This window comes from Melanerpes formicivorus, unplaced genomic scaffold, assembly GCF_026170545.1.
Source record: "Melanerpes formicivorus ecotype bairdi unplaced genomic scaffold, bMelFor1.0.p_v2 SCAF_83, whole genome shotgun sequence".
In the NCBI taxonomy this organism is placed as follows: Eukaryota; Metazoa; Chordata; class Aves; order Piciformes; family Picidae; genus Melanerpes; species Melanerpes formicivorus.
Genome location: NW_027142435.1, coordinates 1,023,576 through 1,046,066, shown reverse-complemented (window position 1 = coordinate 1,046,066; position 22,491 = coordinate 1,023,576). Strand labels below are relative to the sequence as shown.

Below are 22,491 nucleotides of genomic sequence, written 5' to 3'. Positions count from 1 at the left end.
GGGGGCGAGCGGCGGCGCGCGGGGCACGCCGGGACATGCAGTCCGCCGCGCCGGGCCGCGCCTCGGGCGCCGACGGGAAACGGCCGCGGGCGAGGCGGGGGGGCGCGCGGAGCCCCGCGGGAGTTGTAGTCAGCTGCCCCCGACGGGCGCCGCCGGGCTGTGCGGCGGAGGAGTCGCGGAAGGAGCCGGGGAAGGAGCCGGGGAAGGAGCGCGGCCCTCCCCGCGGCCCTCCCCGTGGCCCTCCGGCCTGAGCGCCCCGGAGCAGCCCTCGGCGCGGCGCGAGGCGGCAGGCGGCGCCCGGCTCGGCGCCGTCCGACTACAGCTCCCAGAGGCCTGCGCGGCAGGGCCGCCGGCGCCGCCCGCGCGCCGCCCGCGGTGCATTGTGGGACGGGAGCTCCAAAATGGACAACCCCAGGGATGCGCCAGGTACGGCCGGTCCCGGCCAGCCCCCCCGCGCCGCCCCCGCGCCCCCCTGGGGCCGCGCAGCAGCCTGGATGAGCGGCGGGCTCCCGCCCGCTCCCCGCCCGCAGGGAGGGGGAGGTGTGGGCGGGGGGGCAGCGGGGCGGTGGGGGGGGGCGGCGGTGCGGGGGGAGCGGTGCAGGGGGAGCGGGGGACAGTGGTCAGTGGTGCGGGACGCGGCAGGGGGAACGGGGGGCAGCGGTGCGGGACGCGGCGGGGCGGGAGGAGCGATGCGGGGGGCAGCGGTGCGGAGGGAGCGATGCGGGACGCGGCGGGGGGCAGCGGTGCGGAGCGCGGGTAGCGATGCGGGACGCGGCGGGGCGGGGGGCAGCGGTGCGGGGCGGGGGCAGTGGTGCGGGACGCGGCGGGGCGGGGGTCCGGGGAGGCCCCGAGCGGCTGGGTGCGGGTTTCCAGCCCCCCGCTTGCCCCCAGGCAAGGAGAGCCGCTGGTTCGGGGTCACGCAGCCCAAGTCGGCCAAGACCAACGTGAACATTCGGCACCAGGAGGAGCTGATAGCGCAGAAGAAGAGGGAGATCGAGGCGCGGCTGGAGCAGCAGGCCAGGCAGAACTCCCTGAGCATCCAGCAGCTCCCTCTGCTCGGAGAGTGCGTGGGGGGCGCCCGGGCAGGGGGCAGGCTGGGGCAGGGGGCAGGCTGGGGGCAGGGGGCAGGCAGGCTGGGGCAGGGGAGGTGCAGGGGGCAGGCAGGCTGGGGCAGGGGAGGTGCAGGGGGCAGGGGAGGTGCAGGGGGCAGGCAGGCTGGGGCAGGGGAGGTGCAGGGGGCAGGGGAGGTGCAGGGGGCAGGGGAGGTGCAGGGGGCAGGGGAGGTGCAGGGGGCAGGCAGGCTGGCTGGGGCAGGGGGCAGGCAGGCTGGCTGGGGCAGGGGGCAGGCAGGCTGGGGCAGGGGGCAGGCTGGCTGGGGCAGGGGGCAGGGGGCAGGCTGGCTGGGGCAGGGGGCAGGCAGGCTGGGGCAGGGGGCAGGCTGGCTGGGGCAGGGGGCAGGCTGGCTGGGGCAGGGGGCAGGCAGGCTGGGGCAGGGGGCAGGCTGGCTGGGGCAGGGGGCAGGGGGCAGGCTGGCTGGGGCAGGGGGCAGGCAGGCTGGGGCAGGGGGCAGGCAGGCTGGGGGCAGGGGGCAGGCAGGCTGGGGCAGGGGGCAGGCAGGCTGGGGCAGGGGGCAGGCAGGCTGGGGCAGGGGGCAGGCAGGCTGGGGGCAGGGGGCAGGCAGGCTGGGGCAGGGGGCAGGCAGGCTGGGGCAGGGGGCAGGCAGGCTGGGGCAGGGGGCAGGCAGGCTGGGGCAGGGGGCAGGCAGGCTGGGGCAGGGGGCAGGCAGGCTGGGGCAGGGGGCAGGCAGGCTGGGGCAGGGGGCAGGCAGGCTGGGGCAGGGGGCAGGCAGGCTGGGGGCAGGGGGCAGGCAGGCTGGGGCAGGGGGCAGGGAGCAGGCAGGCTGGGGGCAGGGGGCAGGCAGGCTGGGGCAGGGGGCAGGGAGCAGGCAGGCTGGGGCAGGGGGCAGGCAGGCTGGGGGCAGGGGGCAGGCAGGCTGGGGCAGGGGGCAGGCAGGCTGGGGCAGGGGGCAGGCAGGCTGGGGCAGGGGGCAGGCAGGCTGGGGCAGGGGGCAGGCAGGCTGGGGGCAGGGGGCAGGCAGGCTGGGGCAGGGGGCAGGGAGCAGGCAGGCTGGGGGCAGGGGGCAGGCAGGCTGGGGCAGGGGGCAGGGAGCAGGCAGGCTGGGGCAGGGGAGGTGCAGGGGGCAGGCAGGCTGGGGGCAGGGGGCAGGCAGGCTGGGGCAGGGGGCAGGCTGGCTGGGGCAGGGGGCAGGGAGCAGGCAGGCTGGGGCAGGGGAGGTGCAGGGGGCAGGCAGGCTGGGGGCAGGGGGCAGGCAGGCTGGGGCAGGGGGCAGGCAGGCTGGCTGGGGCAGGGGGCAGGCAGGCTGGGGCAGGGGGCAGGCAGGCTGGCTGGGGCAGGGGGCAGGCAGGCTGGGGCAGGGGAGGTGCAGGGGGCAGGCAGGCTGGGGCAGGGAGGAGCTGGGCAGAGCTCTGCAGGCACAGGCGCTGGGGAGGCTGCAGGGGTTGGGCTCAGGTCAGGTTTGTTGTGGCTGGAGCCGGGCAGGGAGCTGCCAGCAGCAGGGCTGTGTGCAGGGGGGGTTGCTGCACTCCTGCTTTGCTCTCTCTGTTGTGACTGGGACTCCCAGGAGCTGGCCCAGTGCTCCACTTCAGCTCCTGCCTGGGCTCCCTGGAAGCAGGGCAGTGGAGCAGAGGCACCAGAAGTGGCTGCAGGCAGGAAGCCAGGAGGAGAGAGGGGAAATGCCCCAAGCAGGGAGGTGTTTTGGAGGTGTCAGAGGAGGGAGATCTCTGGGTGCCTGGTCAGCAGCAGTGCCTGTGGGGGAGGGGGCTGGGGGAGGGGGCTGAGGACCATCACCTGCTCTCCTTTCCCTCCCAGGGAGGATGGCTCTGAGGGTGAAGGCTGTGTCTCCAACAAGTTTGTGAACGATGGCAGCTTCCTCCAGCAGTTTCTCAAGCTGCAGAAGGAGAAGTCAGCTCCTGGTAGGTCGACTTCTGAAGCCCCAGGAGGGCTTCCTGCTCCTGCTGGCAGGCAGCTGGGGGTGAGCTGCCTCTGGGGGTGGGCTCCAGGCAGCCCCTGCTGGCAGCTGTTACCAGGAGGAGTGAGGCCCAAAGCCACGGTGAGCCCTTGGGGCTGGGGGTTGGAGGCTGAGCTGCAGCAGGGAGGTTTCTGCTCTTTCCCTCCAGGGGTGCTGGGAAGCCAAGCATCTCCCTGCTGGCTCTGCAAAAGTCATGGAGCTGGAAAGCAGCTCTGAGGTGGAGTCCAAGCATCAGCCCAGCACCACTGTGGCCACCAAGCCACAGCCCCAGCTTCCATAGCCACACACTTGGGCTCCCCTAGGGTTGGTGACTCCACCACCTCCCTGGGCAGCCTGCTCCAGCAGTTGGGAACCCTTTGAGTGAGGAAACTTTTCCTCCTAGCCACCCTAACTCCCCCCTGGGGCAACTGGAGGCCATTTCCAAGCCCTGGCAGCTCTGACCAGTCAGTGCCTTAAGCTCAGCCTGCCACTGGCAGCCTGCTGCAGCTCTGGGGGGGCTGCAGCCTGGGCTGGGAGCAGCTCAGGGCTCACAGGAGTTCTCTCTCTCTCTCTGTTTTGTTTTGCTTCCTTAAGAACCTCCCCCAAGCTCCACTAACCACTCAACAAATGCTTCTGCACCACATGTGGGGAAGAGACCTTTGCTGTTTGGGAAGAGGCCAGGGCAGGTCCTCAGCAGTATGCTGCAGCAGGCCAGGAACTACTCCCACGCCAAGCAGAGCCCTGTGGCAAACCGCCTCAGCGTCTTCCAGTCCCCAGATGAGGAGGAGGAGGAGGACTATGAGCAGTGGTTGGAGATTAAAGGTAGGTGGCAGCCTGGGTCTGGCCCCTCTGGGGCTCTCAGGCTGTTTGAAGCCAGTGGGAGTGGGCTGAGGGTTCCCTCAGTCCTGGCCCCCAGGGCAGGGCTGGGTTGGGAGTTGCTGCTCTGTGCTCTGAGCAGCCTGGGAGTAGATCTCTGCATTGTGACAGCAACTGAGGGGGGGCTGGGGAGCTAATTAGTGCTGGGGGAGCCCTCCAAAGCCTCACCAGGAGCACTGAGGACTAAATGGCACCAAATAATGCTGGGGAGCCTTCAAGAGCTTCATCAGAAGCACTGAGGACTAAATGACTTCAAATAATGCTGAGGGTCCCCTCCAAAGCCTCACCAGGAGCACTGAGAACTAAGTGGCATCAGATAATGCTGGGGACCCCTGAAGAGCTTCCTCAGAAAGCTCTGAGAACTGAATGGCACCAACTGATGCTGGGGGAGCCTCCAAAGCCTCACCAGGAGCACTGAGACCTAAATGACTCCAACTGACACTGGGGACCTCTCAAGAGCTTCCTCAGAGGCCCTGAGGACTACATGACTCCAACTGACGCTGGGGAACCTCTCCAAAGCCTCACCAGGAGCACTGAGGACTGAGTGCTGGGCACTGTTCCTGCCCCAGCCTGGCTTCAGCTGGCAGCTGGCTCCCTCCCCATGGCCAAACCAGGTCTGTCTGGAGCCCAGGAAGTTCTCTCTCCTCTGGATTGTCAAGGCAAGCTCCTGAGCAGTCTCTGGATCCCTGTGGAGGAGATCTGTGCTGCTCTGGGTGGAGCTTGCTTGGTCGATCAGAAGAGCTCTGCCCTTGGGCTCTGGCTGCAGCTGTCTCTCCCTCAGCTGGGTGCAGAGCCATGCCCTGGGCCTGCAGCCTGGCATCTTGAGTGAGTAATGTGCCTGTGGAGCCCAACCTGCTGCTGCTCCCCACGCTGCTGTGTGCAGCACAACCACCAGGAGCAACTCAGAGGGTCCTGGAAGTGCTTGGGCTGGGAAGGCCTCTGGGGTGGAGTCCAAGCTGCAGCCCAGCACCAGCATGGCCAGCAGGCCATGGCCACACCTGCAGGGCTGGGGACTCCAGCCCCTCCCTGGGCAGCCTGTGCCAGGCCTGAGCACTCCTGCAGCTAAGGAACTCTTCCTCATCTCCAGCCTCACCTTTCCCTGGCACAGTTTCAGGCCATTTCCTCTCCTCCTCTTGCCTGATCCCAAGCAGAGGAGACCCAACCCAACCCCCCCTCACTGCAGCCTCCTTTCACACCCTCCTGCCCTTGAGGCTGCAGCCTGGGCTGTGCTGAGGCCAACCCTTGTGCTGCTCCTCGTTGGAGGCCTGCAGAGCAGATGCTGAGCAGTGCTGAGGGCGCCCCAGGGGCTGTGGTGAGCTCAGCTGCCGAGGCTGGGTCCCACATCTCATCCTCTCTCTTCCCATTCCCCCTTCTGCTCTTGGTGTGTGGCAGTAGTGTCCCTGTGCTGTTTGGTGTGTGTTGAGCCCCAGTACTGACAGCCTGCTTAAAGTTTTACCCCCAGAGGACCTGGAGACTCGGCAGGTGGTGGAAAAGCTGGCCAGGTTCGTGGCTGAGGGGGGCCCAGCCCTGGAGAAGCTTGCAATGGAGGACTACAAGGACAACCCAGCCTTTGGGTGAGTGTGCTGCACCCTGCCCGGCCCTGCCCTGCCCTGCCTGGCCTCTGGCACTGCCTGGGGCTTGCAGCTTGCTCTAGGGCTGGCTGGAGGGCTTTGAGCCTTCTGTGAAGTGACTTAGTGCTGCTCAAACCAGGCCCTGGGCAGGGCTGCCCTGAGTCTCCTCTTGTTGTGTCCGGGGCGGAAGGCTGAGCAGCGGTGCCGGCTGTGGCTGTGGCAGTGCTGGCTCTGGCAGTGCTGGGGCTGGCTCTGGTGGCTGTGCTGGTGCTGGCAGTGCTGGTGCTGGCTGTGGCAGTGCTGGGGCTGGCTCTGGTGGCTGTGCTGGTGCTGGCTGTGGCAGTGCTGGCTCTGGTGGTGCTGGCTCTGGTGGCCGTGGCGGTGCTGAGGGGAAGGGCACAGGGGTTAGGAGCAGCTGGGGAGAGCTCTGTGGCCCTGCTGAGCTCACTGCTGCAGGCCTGGGGCCAGCTCTGGGCTCCCCAGCTCCAGAGGGGCAGGGAACTGCTGGGGAGAGCCCAAGGGAGGCTGCAGAGCTGCTGAGGGCCTGGAGCAGCTCTGGGAGCAGCAGCTGAGAGCCCTGGGGCTGAGAGCCTGCAGCAGAGCAGCCCCAGAGGGAGCTGAGCAATGCTCAGCAGGAGCTGAAGGAGCTGTGGGGGGCAGGAGGCTGGGGCCAGGCCCTGCTCAGTGGTGCCCAGGGCCAGCACAAGGGGCAGGGGGCACAGCCTGGCACCCAGGAGGCTCCACCTGAGCAGGAGCAGAGCCTGGCAGGGGTCACCTCCTGTGTGTTGGTGCTTGGGCTGCTGCTGCCTGCTTCCCACTCTCTTCCCCTCTCCATCTCCCCCCAGGTTTTTGCATGATAAGAACAGCAGAGAGTTCCTTTACTACAGAAAGAAAGTGGCAGAGATCAGAAAGGAGACTCAGAGCTCTCAGACCTCCTCCTCCCAGAAAGGTAACTCCTGAGGGCTGGGCTCGGTGGTGAGCGTTCCCTAGGTGCAGTTGGACTTGAGTGAAGTGAAATTGGAGTTGCTGAGCCTGGAGCTGCTTGGTGAGGCTGGGCTGGAGCTGGCTGCAGGGGGCTGGCTGGCAAGGTGCTGCCTGCAAACGAGAGGGGGGAGGAGGTGAGGTGGCTCCAGGCCTCCCTGGGGATGGCACCAAGCTGAACCTTGCCCCCCAGGGCATGGGAGGCTCTTCAAAGAGACTTCCACTCCTCCCAGGGGCTGCAGGTGAGCTCAAATGCCTCTGCCCTGGGGCAGTTCTGGGAGGTGTTTCAGCCCTCAGGATGCATCCAGGCCAAGGGCTGCTTCCCAGGTGGTGTCCTTGGCTTGTGCTGAGTAGCAGAGCCTGCTCTGCTGAGCTGAGTCCCCACTCCTGCTGCCACTCCATGTCTGCAGCTGTCCCTTCCTGCCTGGCACACAGCCCCTGGCACAGCAGAGGCTGTGTTCAGGGGGGGGAACGGCTCCAGGGGCTGCTCTGGCAGCAGGCAGCTGCTGGGAGCTCTGGGGAGCTGTGGGGCAGGAGGTGAGCTCCACAGCTCAGGCACTTAGAGCTCCCAGTCCAGCCCAGGGCTGCTGTGTGGCCCTGGTGAAGCACTCAGCAAGGGAGAAGGAAGCCTTGGTGCAGCTCAGCTGAGAGCTGCCAGCTCACATCCTGGATCAGCAGGCTGCAGGAGCTGGCTGCCAGCAGCAGCTGACTGCTGGGGCCCTGGGCAGGGTCTCCACGGTGCCCAGGTGGGGAGCACTGGGGCAAGGGCAAGCTGTGACCTGCTCAGGGTGTGCCCTGCTCCTGTGCCAGCTCCCTGGGGCAGTGGCACAGGGAGCAAAGGGCATCCCAGGTGGTCAGGAGCAGATTTGCCTGGCTCCTTCTCAGTGCATGGCTGAGAGCCTGCCCCAGGCCCTTGGGCTTGCAGGAGCCACTGCTGCTGCTCAGCTCTGGGGCTTCCTGGCTGAGGTTTCCTTTGTCCCTCAGCCCCTCCCTGCAGCAGGCAGCAGCGGGGGGGGTGGCAGGGGGGGTGGCAGGAGGGCACAAGCTCCAGGCCTGGGGGGGGCAGGAGGGCAGGGCACAAGCTCCAGGCCTGGGGGGCAGGAGGGCACAAGCTCCAGGCCTAGGGGGGCAGGAGGGCACAAGCTCCAGGCCTGGGGGGCAGGAGGGCACAAGCTCCAGGCCTGGGGGGGCAGGAGGGCACAAGCTCCAGGCCTGGGGGGCAGGAGGGCACAAGCTCCAGGCCTGGGGGGCAGGAGGGCACAAGCTCCAGGCCTAGGGGGGCAGGAGGGCACAAGCTCCAGGCCTGGGGGGGGGCAGGAGGGCACAAGCTCCAGGCCTGGGGGGGCAGGAGGGCAGGGCACAAGCTCCAGGCCTGGGGGGGCCAGGAGGGCACAAGCTCCAGGCCTGGGGGGCAGGAGGGCACAAGCTCCAGGCCTGGGGGGGCAGGAGGGCACAAGCTCCAGGCCTGGGGGGGGGCAGGGGGGCACAAGCTCCAGGCCTGGGGGGGGCAGGAGGGCACAAGCTCCAGGCCTGGGGGGGCAGGAGGGCACAAGCTCCAGGCCTGGGGGGGCAGGAGGGCACAAGCTCCAGGCCTGGGGGGGCCAGGAGGGCACAAGCTCCAGGCCTGGGGGGGCAGGAGGGCACAAGCTCCAGGCCTGGGGGGGCCAGGAGGGCACAAGCTCCAGGCCTGGGGGGGGGCAGGAGGGCACAAGCTCCAGGCCTGGGGGGGGCAGGAGGGCACAAGCTCCAGGCCTGGGGGGGCAGGAGGGCAGGGCACAAGCTCCAGGCCTAGGGGGGCAGGAGGGCACAAGCTCCAGGCCTGGGGGGGGCAGGAGGGCAGGGCACAAGCTCCAGGCCTGGGGGGCAGGAGGGCACAAGCTCCAGGCCTGGGGGGGCAGGAGGGCACAAGCTCCAGGCCTGGGGGGGGGGGCAGGAGGGCAGGGCACAAGCTCCAGGCCTGGGGGGCTCTGGGCAGCCTGCTGCAGTGTGAGGGGTCCTTGCCCATGGCAGGGGGTTGGGACTGGCTGAGCCCTGAGGTCCCTTCCAGCCCTGGGAGTTGTGTGATCCCTGCAGTGGGAGTGCAGAGCCAGACTTCCTGCTGCCCCTGGGGCCTGCTGGGGCTGCTGGGTGGCAGAGCCTTGACGTGGAGGCAACTGCAGGGGCTGAGATGTGAGCCTGGGGGGGAGGAGCAGACTTGCTCTGGCTGGGGAGGGGCTGAGTGCCCACTCTGGCAGGCCAAAGCTTGGTTTGCCCTCATCTGCTGTGCTCTGCCCCTGGCCCCCAGGCAGCTGCTGTGCTGCAGGGCTCCCCCCTGCTGCCCAGCTCCTGATCTGTGCTCTGAGCTCTCCTCTGGGCTGTTGTTTGGCTGCTGTGTTGCTCACAAACCGACTGAAACTCGACCTTTTGCCCTTATTCTGCTCTCGGGGTCCTTAGAGGCAGATAGGCTTTGTTGCTTGTGTGAGTTGGGCCCAGTACTGACAGCCTGCTTAAAGTTTCACCCCCAGAGGACGAAGAGACCAAGAGCTCAGCCGAGGCCCTGGCCAGGTTCATAGCCGACGGGGGGCCCGAGGTGGAAGCTATTGCCTTGCAGAATGCCAGAGAGAACCCAGCTTTCAGGTGAGGGCAGAGCCCCTGCTGCTCAGCACAGCCTGGGGGAGGGGGCCCTGCCTGCTTTGGAGGGGGGAAGCTCTCAGCAGGCTGTGCCCAGGCTGCTCTGGGGGGTTCCTGCCCCTGCGGGGCCCTGCTGGGCGGCTGGGAGGCACAGAGAGGGAGAGGGTTGGTTTGTGTCAGGGGAGAGTGGCCAGCAGGGCCAGGCAGGGTCTCAGCTCCCTCTGCTCTGCCCTGCTGAGGCCACACCGGCAGTGCTGGGGCAGTTTGAGACAGGGAAACGCTGGAGGGAGTCCAAGAGGGGCTGTGAGGATGATGAAGGGACTGGGACAGCTCAGGGAGGAGCAGAGGCTGAGAGCCTGGAGCAGAGCAGCCCCAGAGGGGAGCTGAGCAATGCTCAGCAAGAGCTGAAGGAGCAAGAGGGGGTTGTGCAGCCTGGAGAAAAGGAGGCTGGGGAGAGCCCCTCTGGCTCTCTGCAGCTCTCTGACATGGGGCTGGAGGCAGCTGGGGGTTGGTCTCTAGGAACAAGTGAGGGGGCAAGAGGAAATGGCCTCAGGCTGCCCCAGGGGAGCTTTAGGTTGGACTTGAGAGGAAACTCCTTCCCAGGAAGGGTTCTCACAGCCTGGCCCAGGCTGCCCAGGGGGGTGGCTGAATCCCCAGCCCTGGAGGGGTCTCAGAGCCCCAGAGCTGTGGTGCTGAGGGCCAGGGCTCAGCCCCAGCCTCGGTGGTTAGAGAATGGTTGGAGTGGATGCTCTGAAAGGGTTCTCCAACCCAAAGCGTTCTGTGGGTGCTGGGGCAGGAGCCTGCACTCCCGCAGAGCTCCCAGGACGCTGTGCAGCCCAGCCTGGCCCCGGGACCGGCTGTGGCTTGGCCGGGGCTGAGATCCTGCCCCGGGACAGCGCTGGGAGCCTGCGCTGCGGGGCACGGCCACGGGGTGGCGCCGCGGAGCAAGGCAGCGCCCGGCAGCGCTGCGGGAGCCGAGGCCCGGAGCGAGTTCTGCTGCCCCCCGCCCGGGCTGCTGCCCCCCCCCGGGCTCCCCCCCGGGCTCCCCCCCGGGCTGCTGCCTCCCCCGGGCTCCCCCCCGGGCTGCTGCCTCCCCCGGGCTGCCTCCCCCCGGGCTGCTGCCTCCCCCCGGGCTGCTGCCTCCCCCCGGGCTGCTGCCCCCCCCCGGGCTCCCCCCCAGCTGCCTCTCCCCCGCAGGTTTCTGCGGGAGCCGCACAGCAGAGGCTACAAATACTACCGGCAGAAGCTGGAGGAGTTCCGGAAGGCCAAGGGCAGCCCCGGGTGTGCCCCCCCGGCTGGGGAGCCCAGCCTGAAGAGGAAGAGCAGCCCTGAGGCCTCCCCAGCACCCCTCTGCCCCCCTGTGCCCCTGCCCTCCGCTGCGGCTCTGCCCCTGCCCTCGCCTCTGCCTGTGCCCTCCCCTGTGCCCCCGGCCCTGCCCTCGCCCTCAGCGTCCTGCACGACCCCCCCTGAGCAAACAGCAGCTGCCCCAGCCCCCCCAGCCCCCCCAGCCCCTGCTGCAGGCACCACCAAAAAGAAGAGGAAGAGCAGGTGGGGGCCAGAGGAGGACAAGGTGGAGCTGCCCCTCCCTCAGCTTGTCCAGCAGCTGGATTCTCCCTCCCCTCTTTCAGGTGAGTGGGGCTGGGGGCTGGGCTGGGGGAGCTGGGCAGTGAGTGGGGCTGGGGGAGCTGGGCAGTGAGTGGGGCTGGGGGAGCTGGGCAGTGAGTGGGGCTGGGGGAGCTGGGCCATGGGGCTGGGGGAGCTGGGCAGTGAGTGGGGCTGGGGGAGCTGGGCCATGGGGCTGGGGTAATTGGTTTCCCTGGGCAGCTGTTTGTGCCTCAGCCCAGCTGCCAGTGTGGGGCCAGCCCCCAGGCAGCCTCCCCTCCTGCCTGTGTGGGGCCAGCCCCCAGGCAGCCTCCCCTCCTGCCTGTGTGGGGCCAGCCCCCAGGCAGCCTCCCCTCCTGCCAGTGTGGGGCCAGCCCCCAGGCAGCCTCCCCTCCTGCCAGTGTGGGGCCAGCCCCCAGGCAGCCTCCCCTCCTGCCAGTGTGGGGCCAGCCCCCAGGCAGCCTCCCCTCCTGCCAGTGTGGGGCCAGCCCCCAGGCAGCCTCCCCTCCTGCTGTCACCTCCCTGGTTGCCAGCCCCCTGCCTCTCAGCCAGGCCTAGCAGCTCACTGCCCTGTGGAAGCTCCAAGCACTTTGTGTGCCTGACACTGGGACTGGGTCTGATCCTTCCCCAGCTGCCTCCAGAGCCCTGCTGTGCTCCAGCTCATTACAGCCTCAGCCTCTCCACTCCTCAGGGCTCTTTCACTGGAGGAAGAGAGGCTGTCAGAAAACAAACAGCCAGGGCTGAGCTGTGCTCCTTCCCCAGGGTGGGATCAACTCCTGGGCAGCACTTCCATCCCTGCCCCCCAGAAGGCTGAGTGGGGAGCAGCTGCTCCCCAGGTGCTGCAGGCAGCTCCTTGGCAGTGCTCAGGGCAGCTCTGGCTGGGGCTCCCAGTCCAGCACTGGAGGTGTAGCTGAGGAGAGCTCCTCTGCAGCTCCACCTCCTGAGCACAGCCCCCTGCAGAGGCCTTGGCTCCACATCTCCCATGGGTAGGACAAGAGGGGAGCCTGAGCAGCTCCCTCTGCCCTTGAGCTGCTGCTCAGGGTGAGGCAGGAGGCTGCAGAAGCCTCTCCTGGCTTTTGTCCCTCTGCAGCTCTGCTTCTGCCCTTGCAGGCAGGGCTGGAGCTGGGCAGCTGCCATCCAAACAGGCAGCAGGTTGCCTCCCCCTGCCTCCTGCTGGGGCCTGGGGGGGTCCCTGTGCTCCTTCCAGCAGGCTCCCTGCTGAAGTCTGCCCTGGGTGGGGCAGGGCCTGGCTGGCTCTGCAGGGGCAGAGCAGATCCAGCACTAATGCCCTGCTCAGGCCCTGCAGGGGAAGGATTCTTCTGCCTTGCTCTCTGCAGATGCTCTGATCCCTGTTTGAGAGTGAGCAGCTCCAGCCTGGCAGGTGCAGAGAGCTCTGGGGCCCAGCCTTGCTCCTCTGGAGGGCTGCAGTGGCACAGAGAGCTTTGGGGGACCTAAGGATTTAGCTCTTCAGTCCTTTATCCCCAGCACCCCTTTGGGAATTAGCAGAGGGCTGTTCTGGCTTAGGCTTTTCCCTCCCCTGCCATCTACTCCCAGCAGTAAATCAGAGTCCTGGAGAGGAGAAGTTGAACCCTGGGGGGCAGGGACAAAGCTCCTCTTAAAGGTGTTGGTAGCACAACACTGAGCTGCATCTGTACTGCAGGGACTGAGCTGAGAGCAGAGCAATTAGTGAACTCTGGGCTAATTACAGGCTGTCATTAGGAGCTCCTGAACCCTCTTACTGAGTTAGTTTGGGGCTGATTAAAATTGATTTGCATTAAGGAAAAATCAGGAGCATGGAGAGGAGAGGCCAGCAAGGGAGGCCCTCCCCCCCCTGCTCTGCCCTGCTGAGCTCACTGCTGGGCAGCTGAGTCCAGCTCTGGGCTCCCCAGAGGCACAGGGAACTGCTGGAGGGAGCCCAGGGGAGAGCCAGGAAGCTGCTGAGGGGCCTGGAGCAGCTCTGGGAGGAGCAGAGGCTGAGAGCCCTGGGGCTGAGAGCCTGGAGCAGAGCAGCCCCAGAGGGAGCTGAGCAATGCTCAGTGAGAGCTGAAGGAGCTGTGGGGGGCAGGAGGCTGGGGCCAGGCCCTGCTCAGGGGTGCCCAGGGACAGCACAAGGGACACACAGTGGAGCCCAGGAGGCTCCATCTGAGCAGGAGGAGAAACTCCTTTGCTGTGAGGCTGCTGGAGGCCTGGGGCAGGCTGCCCAGAGAGGTTGTGGAGTCTCCTGGTGTGCAGAGCTCCCAACCCCCCCTGGGCACTGTGCCCCTGGGCAGGCTGCTGGGGGAGCCCTGCAGGGGCAGGGGCTGGGCTGGGGGAGCTCCAGAGGTCTCTTCCCAGCCCTCCCTGCTGGGATTAGTTTTAACTGAGGAAGATCTTCAGGCTGTGAAGCAGAAGAGAGGCTGAGAGGCTTCTGCTGCTGTCCTCAGAGGACTCTCCCTGGTTCCAGGCTCCTCCTGGGGGGTGTGGGAAAGGGATGAACCTGCAGGTAGTCTCCTGCCAATGCTGCAGCCAGACTGCACCATTCACCCTCTGGCAGAGCTGATCTCATTCCAGGGGAGGGAAAAAGGGAGAGGAATCAATGGCTCTTCCCCAGGCCTGCTCCTGCTGAGCAGGAGGCTGAGAGGCTGCTGCTTGCCTGCTGCAGAGTCTGTGCCTGCTGCTAGCCCCTGGCAGCAGCTGCTCTCCTGCCCAGTTCCATGCAGATCCCTGGGCTGATGTCACTGCTGAGCAGACTTTGCCACCTCCAGCTGGGGACTCGAGGTGGAGCTTTGCTTCTCCTCTGTTGTCACAATTTGGGGCCCAACCCCCCCGGCAGTGCCTCCCCCAGCAGAGCTGAGTGCCTGCAGTGCCTGCTGAGCCCCCCTCAGCAGGGAGGCTGCCAGGGAGCAGCACCCACAGCAGCAGTTGGCTCTCTGGCAGCTCAGGGGGGCTGCTTCAAGCCTCACCTTCCTCCCCTGAGGTGCTGCCTCGCCTGTGCTGGCAGGGGCCCAGCTGCTGGGGCCCCCAGGGCAGGGCCTGGCTCTTAGCCTGGCTGGCTGTGCAGCTCAGAGTGCAGCCAGCGAGCTGCTGACCTCTGTGAAGGGCAGAGGCTTCCTCCCTGCATTCAGAGAGAGCTTTTCCCATGCCCTCAGCCCAGGGGTGACTCCCTGCCTGCTGCTGGAGTGCCTCAGGCCCAGGCCCCTTCTCTGGGGGAGGGGGTGGTGCCTGCCTGCCCTCCCCAGGCACAGCCCTGATCAAGGCATTGATTTCCTATCAGTTCTTTCTTGGGAGCTGCCCAGTGTCCCTCCCAGCCCTGAGCCTGCTCCCTGCTCCCTCTGCTCCTGGAACACCTCTTGCAGTGCTTTACATAACTCTTCCTGCAGAGCCTGGGGGGGTGTGCAGAGGCTGGAGCTGAGGTGTGGGGGGGAGGGGGGATGTGCTGCCTCCCCTCCCCCTCTCTCCTGGGCAGGTTGGAGTTCAGGAGGCCTGGGCTGGCAGGCAGGGGAAGGAGGGGAGCTGAGAGTGCTCAGATCAATTGCCCTGAGTGTGGAGAGGAGGAGAGGAGCTGAGCCCTGGGGCTTCATTAGCACTGCTGTGCAGACCCTGGGTGCCCTGAACAATGAGCCTGTTAATGGCAGGCTTCATAATTAATAGCTAATGAATAATGAATGGAGCATCCCTCCCCTGGAGCCTGGACCTCCATCCCAGTGCAGGAATCCTGCTCCTTGTGCTGCAAAGTGTGACCTGCTCCCAGCTGCCCCTGGGGGGTGGCTTTCAGTCCCCCCCCAGCATTGAGTTGTTGGGGTCTGGGCTCTGGGGAGCTGCAGAGGGGAGCTGCAGAGGGGAGCTGCCAGCCCTGCCCCAGAGAGACCAACCCAGGCCTGCAGGCAGCCTCCATTGGAAGCCTTTCTGTGCAGCCTCAGCAGTGCTGCTCTCCATCTCCCTCTCTCTCTCTCTCTCTCTCTCTCTTCCTCCTTTTCTTTCTCTTTGGAGTTCCAAGCCTGGAGGTGTTCAGGGCCAGGCTGGATGAGGCCTTGAGCAGCCTGGGCTGGGCTGGTGGGGGTGTCCCTGCCCACGAGCTCTGAGGTCCCTTCCACCCCATTCCATGATTCCATGCTCCAGGCAGAGCCTTGGGCTGTGGTGAGGGAGTTCCCTCAGCTGGCTGCTGCAGGAGCTGTGCCCCTGTGCCCCTCCTGCTCCCAGAGAGTTGCTCCTGGGAGTTTCTCAGTGCTAGAGCCCTGAGATGAGTGCAGAGCTCCAGCTGGGGACCCCTAGGTGTGCTTCCTGTGGCCTCAGCATCTCTCCTGGATTCCTGCTGAAGTGTTTTAACCTGTGCTTGGTGCAGTTCAGGACCTCAAGGGGCTTGGCTATGAGAAGGGGAAGCCAGTTGGCCTGGTGGGGGTGACAGAGCTCTCTGATGCCCAGAAGAAGCAGCTGAAGGAGCAGCAGGAGGTAAGGTCCCTGAGGTGGTTTCTGCCTTCAGCTGGTGGTGCAGCGTGGCTGGGCCAGGGGGGAGGATGGAGCTGGAGGCAGCAAAGGAACCTCCTGGGCTTGGGCTGGAGGCCTCAGCCTGGGGGGCTGCAGCCAGCAGGGGGCTTGGGGGGGGAGGGGGCTCAGCCAGCCTGCTCCTGCCCTGCCACACTGCCCCCCAGCTCTGTAAGGTCTCTTGGGTCACATCTGCTGCCAGAGGTCCACTCAGCTGCTCCCTGCTGCTGCAGAGTCTGCTGGGAGGGAGAGTCCTGGAGGGAGATTCCCTCAGCAGGGAGAGGCTGAGAGGAGCTCTGGCAGAAGGGAAGAGGCTCCTGGCAAAGCCTGGGGCTGATGTTTGGCATTAGCAACCCCCACGTGGATCTGCAGGAGCCTGTGGTGCAGGAAGCAGCCCCTGGGGGCAGCCCTGGCAGCAGCTCCTGGCAGCAGCTCCTGGCAGCAGCTCCTGGGGGCAGCCCCTGGGGGGCTCCTGGCAGCAGCTCCTGGCAGCAGCTCCTGGGGGCAGCCCCTGGGGGCTCCTGCTGGCAGCTCCTGGGGGCAGCCCCTGGGGGGCTCCTGGCAGCAGCTCCTGGGGGCAGCCTCTGGGGGCTCCTGGCAGCAGCTCCTGGCAGCAGCTCCTGGGGGGCTCCTGGGGGCAGCCCCTGGGGGGCTCCTGGCAGCAGCTCCTGGCAGCAGCTCCTGGGGGGCTCCTGGGGGCAGCCCCTGGGGGCTCCTGCTGGCAGCTCCTGGGGGCAGCTCCTGGCAGCAGCTCCTGGGGGCAGCCCCTGGGGGCTCCTGCTGGCAGCTCCTGGCAGCAGCTCCTGGGGGCAGCTCCTGGGGGCAGCCCCTGTGGGTCTCCTGGGGGCAGCTCCTGGCAGCTCCTAGCGGTCTCCTGGGGGCAGCTCCTAGGGGTCTCCTGGGGGCAGCCCTGGCAGCAGCTACTGGGGGCAGCCCCTGGGGGCTCCTGCTGGCAGCTCCTGGGGGCAGCTCCTGGGGGCAGCCCTGGCAGCAGCTCCTGGGGGCAGCCCTGGCAGCAGCTCCTGGGGGCAGCTCCTGGGGGCAGCTCCTGGCAGCAGCTCCTGGGGGCAGCCGCCCCGGGGTGGGCAGCGCGGAGCTCCGCCGCCTGCCACGGGGCTGCCTCCTTCCTCCCCCCAGATGCAGCAGATGTATGACATGATCATGAAGCACAAGAGGGCCATGCAGGAGATGCAGCTGATGTGGGAGAAGGCCATCCAGCAGCACCAGCACGGCTACGACAGCGACGAGGAGGTGGACAGCGAGCTGGGCACCTGGGAGCACCAACTGCGCCGCATGGAGATGGACAAGACCAGAGGTGAGAGGCTGCTGCTGGGCCCCAGCCCAGGGCTGCCTGAGGGGATGCTCTTGGGCTGGCAGCTGCCCTGAGAGGGGGCATGGTGACTCTGGTGCCAGGAGGGCTCTGGCCCCAGGCTGGGAGCTGTGCCTCATGGCTGCCTTCTCTCCTCTGTGTCCTGGGCAGAGTGGGCTGAGCAGCTGACCCAGATGGGCAGAGGGAAGCACTTCATTGGGGACTTCCTTCCACCTGATGAGCTGGAGAAGTTCATGGAGACATTCAAGGCACTGAAGGTGAAGCAGCAGGGACTTGGCAGGGTGGTGGCAGTGCCTCAGGCTCGGCCCACGGCAGGGAGGGGAAGGCTCTCCAGCTGCTGAGCTCCTCCCACAGCACTTAGCTGCTCTGCTGCCCCTGCCCTGGGAGCTCTCTCCCTTCCGGAGGGCACAGGGCTTTGGGTGTTGGCTCTTGGGAGAATGAGAGAGCAGCCCCTGGGGGCCCTGGGTCTGAGCCCTCCCTCCCTTTGCTGCTCCTCTTCCCCAGAAGTGGTTGCTGGTGCCAGGCAGGTCTGAGGCTTTATCCAGGTGATTGCAGTGAGGAGAAAGGCAGAAACCCTCCAAGAGCCTCAGCAGGGCACTTGGTGCCTGCCAGCTCTTCCTCACCTGCAGAGCCTGTGGCTGCTGGCAGAGCCCTCCTGCTGTCTTGCTGTGAGCAGTGTGGGGCCTGATGTCCCCTGGAGATCCTGGCTGCAGGAGGGGCTGAAGCTCTGAGCCACTGAGCAGCTTCTACACTCAGGAGCTGCTTCTTCCTCAGCTGAATCTCCCAGCAGCATTCCCAGCCCCCTGCCAGCATGGAATGGTTTGGGCTGGGAGCAACCTTAGAAACCATCTGCTGCCAGCCCCCTGCCAGGGCAGGGGCAGCCCCCACTAGGCCAAGCTGCTCAAGGTCCCATCCAGTCCATCCTTTACCTATGCTCTGTGCTGGTGCAGGCCTGGAGTGCCAAACACTCTCCTAGCTGCCCAGGACCTTCCAAGCTTTGGGTAGCTGAGGCTGGGTTGGGTTTCCCCTCCTCTGCCCCCCAGGCAGGTGCAGACCCAGCCTCACCCCCAGCCCTCTCTGTCCCTGCAGGAAGGGAGGGAGCCAGACTACTCTGAGTACAAAGAGTTCAAGCTGACTGTGGAGAACATTGGCTACCAGATGCTGATGAAGATGGGCTGGAAGGAAGGAGAAGGCCTTGGCTCAGATGGGCAGGGGATTAAGAACCCAGTCAGCAAGTAAGCAGAGGTCTATTGAGCTGAGTCCTCTCCTCCTGGGCTGGTAACTGATGATGCTCCTGGAGCTGGGCTGCTGGAAGCAGCTGCAGGGAGCATGGCTGCAATTCATCACTTGGGCAGAGCATGGAAGCAGCACAGCAAGGGGTGGGGGAGGGGGGAAGTGGTTTCTGCTTCACCTGGGGTTCCCTTGCCCCCCCTTCCCCTGCAAGGCCTGGGTTGGTGTCTTGGGGTGAGCTGAGCCAGGAGCATTTGCTTGGGAGCCTGCATGGTTGGCTCAGCTGGGAGCTGCCTCCTCCCCACTGCAGCTAAGCTCTGCCTGCTGCTCAGCTCCCCCAGGGCAGGTGAGGATTAAGCCAAAGCCTTCAAAGGCCTGGGTTGAGTTAGGCAGTAAAGGACAAGCCTTGAGCATCAGGAGCTCCATCAGTGCCTGCCTGCTGCCAGCTCTGTGTGCTGAGGGCTGCTGCAGGCCAGCCCAGAGCTCTGGGGGGAGCCTGCAGCTGGCCCTGACCTCCCTTCTGCACTGAGCTTTCTCTGATTTGGTTTCACCTTTGTGTCAGGGGGAAGGAAAAAAGCCCCAAAGCAGCTTCCTGAGAGCTCTGCCCCAGAACAGAGCAGCTCCTGGGTGGCTCAGCTGCTGGTGACATATGCTCAGCCTCAGAAGCAAATACTGGGGGATGGGAAGGGGCTCTGAACTGTTGTTCAGCCTTGGAGCCTGCTTAGGCATCAGGGACTGTGGTGCACAGGGAGAGGCTCTCCCCAGAGCTCTCCTCCCCCTCACCAAGAGCTCTCTGCACCTCCTGCCTGCTGGGTCAGAGAAGGGCTGTGAGCAAAAGCTGCTGTGGTGAAGCAGAGGCTGGCAGAGAGCAGGGGGGAAGCAGCTGCTGTGCAGCCAAGGGCTGAGAGCCACAGAATGGCTCAGGCTGGGAGGGACCTCAAAGATCATCTGCTGCAACCCCCTGCCAGGGACAGGGACAGCTCTCAGCTTGCATTTGGCTGCTCCAGGCCTCATCCAGCCTGGCCCTGAGCACCCCCAGGCAGGAGGCAGCCACAGCCTCCCTGGGCAGCCTGGGCCAGGCTCTCAGCAGCCTCACACTGAAGAACTTCTTCCTCAGCTCCACTCTAACCCTGCTCTGCCTCAGCTCCAAACCCTTCCCCTGGGCCTGGCTCCAGGCCCCCTCAGGAGAAGTCTCTCTGCAGGCTCCCTCCAGGCCCTGGCAGCAGCTCTGAGCTGCCCCTGGAGCCTTCTCTGCAGGCCTCCCAAGGGCTGTGCTGCAGCTTTGGCTGCACTGGGTGGGCTGGTTGAAGGGGTCTCTGCTCACCCTGGGGCCTGGTGGCTGTCCTGGGGTCAGCACAGAGGTGATGCTCCCTGGGCATGGCAGAGCAGCCTTGGTTAGGGTTGGACAATTCCTTCCTGGGAAGGGCTGCCCAGGGCAGTGCTGGGATCCTGCCTGGGGGCTTGGGAAGCTGTGGGGATGTGGTGCTGAGGGCCCTGAGGGAGCAGTGGACCTGGCAGGGGAGGGTTAATGGTTGGCCTCAGGGATCTGAAAGGTCTTCTGCAGCCTAAAGAGCTCTGTGACTGTGAGTGGATGACCTTTAAAGAGCCCTTCCCTCCCCACCCAAACTCCTCTGATGCTCTTGGCAGGGATGGGAAGGTGCAAGGCTGGGTGGAAGGGGCTTGGCTGCACCCTGGGGCTGCTCTGGAGTGAAGGAATGGGAGGCAGCTCCTTGTCTGACAGCTCCATGTGCCTCCAGCCAGCCTGGGGAGCACCTCCAGGCTTTGGCTGCCAAAGGTCAGCCTGCCAGGCAGCAGCAGGCAGCAGCCAGAGTGGGGCTGCAGCTGGAAAGGTTAAGTGAGTGGATGTTGGCTGCTCTGCCTCCAGCAGCAGCCAGGCACAGGGCTGAGCTCAGCTCTCTGCCCTCAGGCAGCTCTGGGGGCTGCTGCCTGCTGCTCCCCAGGCCTTGGCTCCTCAGCTCTGCCCACAGCAGGCAGCAAGGTGCTGGTGGTGAGCAGGAGAAGCTCTCCCAGTGCTTGGCTCAGGACCAGCAGGGCCAGGGCAGGGACTCAGCACTGGGGAGGCCACAGCTGGAATCCTGGGCTCAGTGTTGGGGCCCTCACTCTAAGAAGGACATGGAGGGGCTGGAGCAGGTCCAGAGAAGGGCAACAGAGCTGGGGAAGGGTCTGGAGAGCAGGGCTGGGGGAGAGCAGCTGAGGGAGCTCTGGGGCTGCTCAGCCTGGAGGAGGCTGAGGGAGAGCTCTCTGCAGCTCCCTGGGAGCCAGGGGGGGGTTGGGCTCTGCCCCGAAGGAGCAAGGGACAGGATGAGAGGAAATGGCCTCAGGCTGCCCCGGGGGAGGTTTGGGTTGGACATGAGGAGAAACTTCTTGGCTGGAAGGGTTGTGAGGGCCTGGCCCGGGCTGCGCAGGGCGGCGGAGCCTGAGCCCCGCGGGGGGGGGTGGGGGCTGGGGGCGGTGCCCAGGCCGTGCCCAGGCCGTGCCCAGGCCGTGCCCAGGCTGCCTGCTTGCTCCCCTCCAGGGGCACCACCTCGGTGGACGGGGCTGGCTTCGGCATCGACCGCCCGGCGGAGCTGACCAAGCAGGACGATGAGTACGAAGCCTTCCGCAAGAGGATGATGCTGGCCTACCGCTTCCGCCCCAACCCCCTGGTGAGCCAGGCCTGCTGCCCACCCCAGCACCTCAGCCAGGCCTCCAGCACGCCTCAGGGCAGCCCCCAGGGCCTCAAGGGGCTCCTGGGCAGCCGGGCAGGGGCTTCGGCCAAGGCAGCGGCAGGCTGAGGAGCCAGGGATTGGAGCTGGGAGAGGAGAGAGGGAGGCTGAGGGGAGGGCTGGGGCTGGGGGAGCTGGGAGAGCCTCTGCCCACCCAGCCCAGGCTGGGGCTGGGGGAGCTGGGAGAGCCTCTGCCCACCCAGCCCAGGCTGGGGCTGCCCCTGCTGCCTGCAGGGCTGGGGCTGGGGGAGCTGGGAGAGCCTCTGCCCACCCAGCCCAGGCTGGGGCTGGGGGAGCTGGGAGAGCCTCTGCCCACCCAGCCCAGGCTGGGGCTGCCCCTGCTGCCTGCAGGGCTGGGGCTGGGGGAGCTGGGAGAGCCTCTGCCCACCCAGCCCAGGCTGGGGCTGGGGGAGCTGGGAGAGCCTCTGCCCACCCAGCCCAGGCTGGGGCTGCCCCTGCTGCCTGCAGGGCTGGGGCTGGGGGAGCTGGGAGAGCCTCTGCCCACCCAGCCCAGGCTGGGGCTGGGGGAGCTGGGAGAGCCTCTGCCCACCCAGCCCAGGCTGGGGCTGTTCCTGCTGCCTGCAGGGCTGGGGCTGGGGGAGCTGGGAGAGCCTCTGCCCACCCAGCCCAGGCTGGGGCTGGGGGAGCTGGGAGAGCCTCTGCCCACCCAGCCCAGGCTGGGGCTGGGGGAGCTGGGAGAGCCTCTGCCCACCCAGCCCAGGCTCTGGAGAGTGAGGCTGGGGAGGCTCTGGCCCAGGCTGCCCAGGGGGGCTGGGGCTGCCCCCTGCCTGGGGCTGCTCCAGGCCAGGCTGGATCAGCTCTGGTTGTGGTGGGCAGAGCTGAGGTTTCTCTGCCCCAGCTGCCAGGTTTTGGTGGCTGTGGCAGCTCCTGAAGCTCAGATGCTGGTGGCTGTGCCAGGACAAAGCACTGAGCCTCATTCTCTCCTGCTTGCTCCCCCCAGAACAACCCCAGGAGACCTTACTACTGAGCCTGCTTTGGAGGGGGGAAGAGGACAACGAGAGAAAAGGCAAAAGTCTCTTCCCCAGCAGTTGTCTTTTCCCTGTGAGATGTTCCCAAGCTCCATCACCATCCTCTCCCTTTGCTCATGCTGTGACAACCTGGAAGCCACAAGGCCACCTCCCACCCAGGAGAGAGGCCAGCAAGAAGCCCTCCCCTCACAGCACACTCCAGGGGCACCACCAGGGCCTGGGTGGTGCTCAGGGAGGAGGAGGCAGCTCTTGACACGGTGCCAGTGGAAAGCTAGCACCAAAGACCCCAGTGGGGACAGTTCAGGGACCTCCTTTGTCTTCAGCTCAGTGCCAGCTCCTGAGCAGCCCAGGAGTTGTTATCAGTTGGTTTTGCCCAGCAGCAGATCCTGCCCAGATCCCCTCCAGTCTGTGCTGCTCTGGGCTTTGTTTGGGTCTTTAATGACAAACACAACCAGGGCCTGGCTCAGCCCCAGCTTCTGGGGCCTGTTGCTCAGTCAGGCTCTTGGTTGCTCCCTCAAGAACTGGCTTCTGGCTGCTGCTGTGGAGCCACAACTGAGGCCTGACCTTCACCAGTGCCTCCTCCTTCACCTCTGCCCTGGGGAAGAGGAGTGGGGGCTCAGGCTGGAGCGTGGCTGAGGGGCAGAGGGAGCTTCCTTCCCCTTCAGAGGCAGCAGCCTCTTGGTTTCCTGAACACTAAGCTCACCCTCAGCTTCCCAGGGAAGCAGGAGCCTGGCTGACACTGTGTGGCTGGGGGTGAGGAAGGGCCAAGCCTTCCAGCACAGCTTAGCCAAGGCCCAAGGTCAGGAGAGCCTCTACAGCCACCCAGGGGAGTCCTCCACTCTGTAAATACAATAAAAGTCCTTTCTTCCTTAGCCTCCAGCCTGGGGCTTGCTGGGGGCTGCTGGAGAGCTCTTTGCTTCCAGACAGCTTAGAGGAGACAAACTGAGGGTGGCTGAGGGCCTGGGTGGGTGGCTGGGGAGCTGGCTGGGTGGCTGGGGAGCTGGCTGGGTGGCTGGGGAGCCTGGGTGGGTGGCTGAGGGGCCTGGGTGGGTGGCTGGGGAGCTGGCTGGGTGGCTGGGGAGCCTGG

General features: G+C 66.4%; 1 protein-coding gene across 2 annotated transcripts; it reads left to right on the top strand.

Annotated features, from left to right (window-relative positions):
- The first annotated feature begins 345 nt into the window (after positions 1-345).
- Positions 346-22,276, top strand: SUGP1 (SURP and G-patch domain containing 1). 2 transcript variants are annotated; one of them, XM_068165052.1, is made up of 14 exons: positions 346-426; positions 892-1,063; positions 2,890-2,993; positions 3,623-3,850; positions 5,355-5,478; positions 6,321-6,424; positions 8,949-9,072; positions 10,264-10,694; positions 14,990-15,096; positions 16,267-16,444; positions 16,610-16,716; positions 17,549-17,694; positions 20,226-20,355; positions 21,377-22,276. In XM_068165052.1, exons 1-14 carry the CDS (start codon positions 402-404, stop codon positions 21,401-21,403), a joined length of 2,007 nt encoding a protein of 668 aa, XP_068021153.1. In that variant the 5' UTR covers positions 346-401; the 3' UTR covers positions 21,404-22,276. The 2 variants fall into 2 exon arrangements, with proteins under 2 accessions (XP_068021153.1, XP_068021154.1); XM_068165053.1 differs by lacking the exon at positions 346-426 and having other exon boundaries at positions 975-1,063; positions 5,300-5,478.
- Positions 22,277-22,491: the final 215 nt, after the last annotated feature.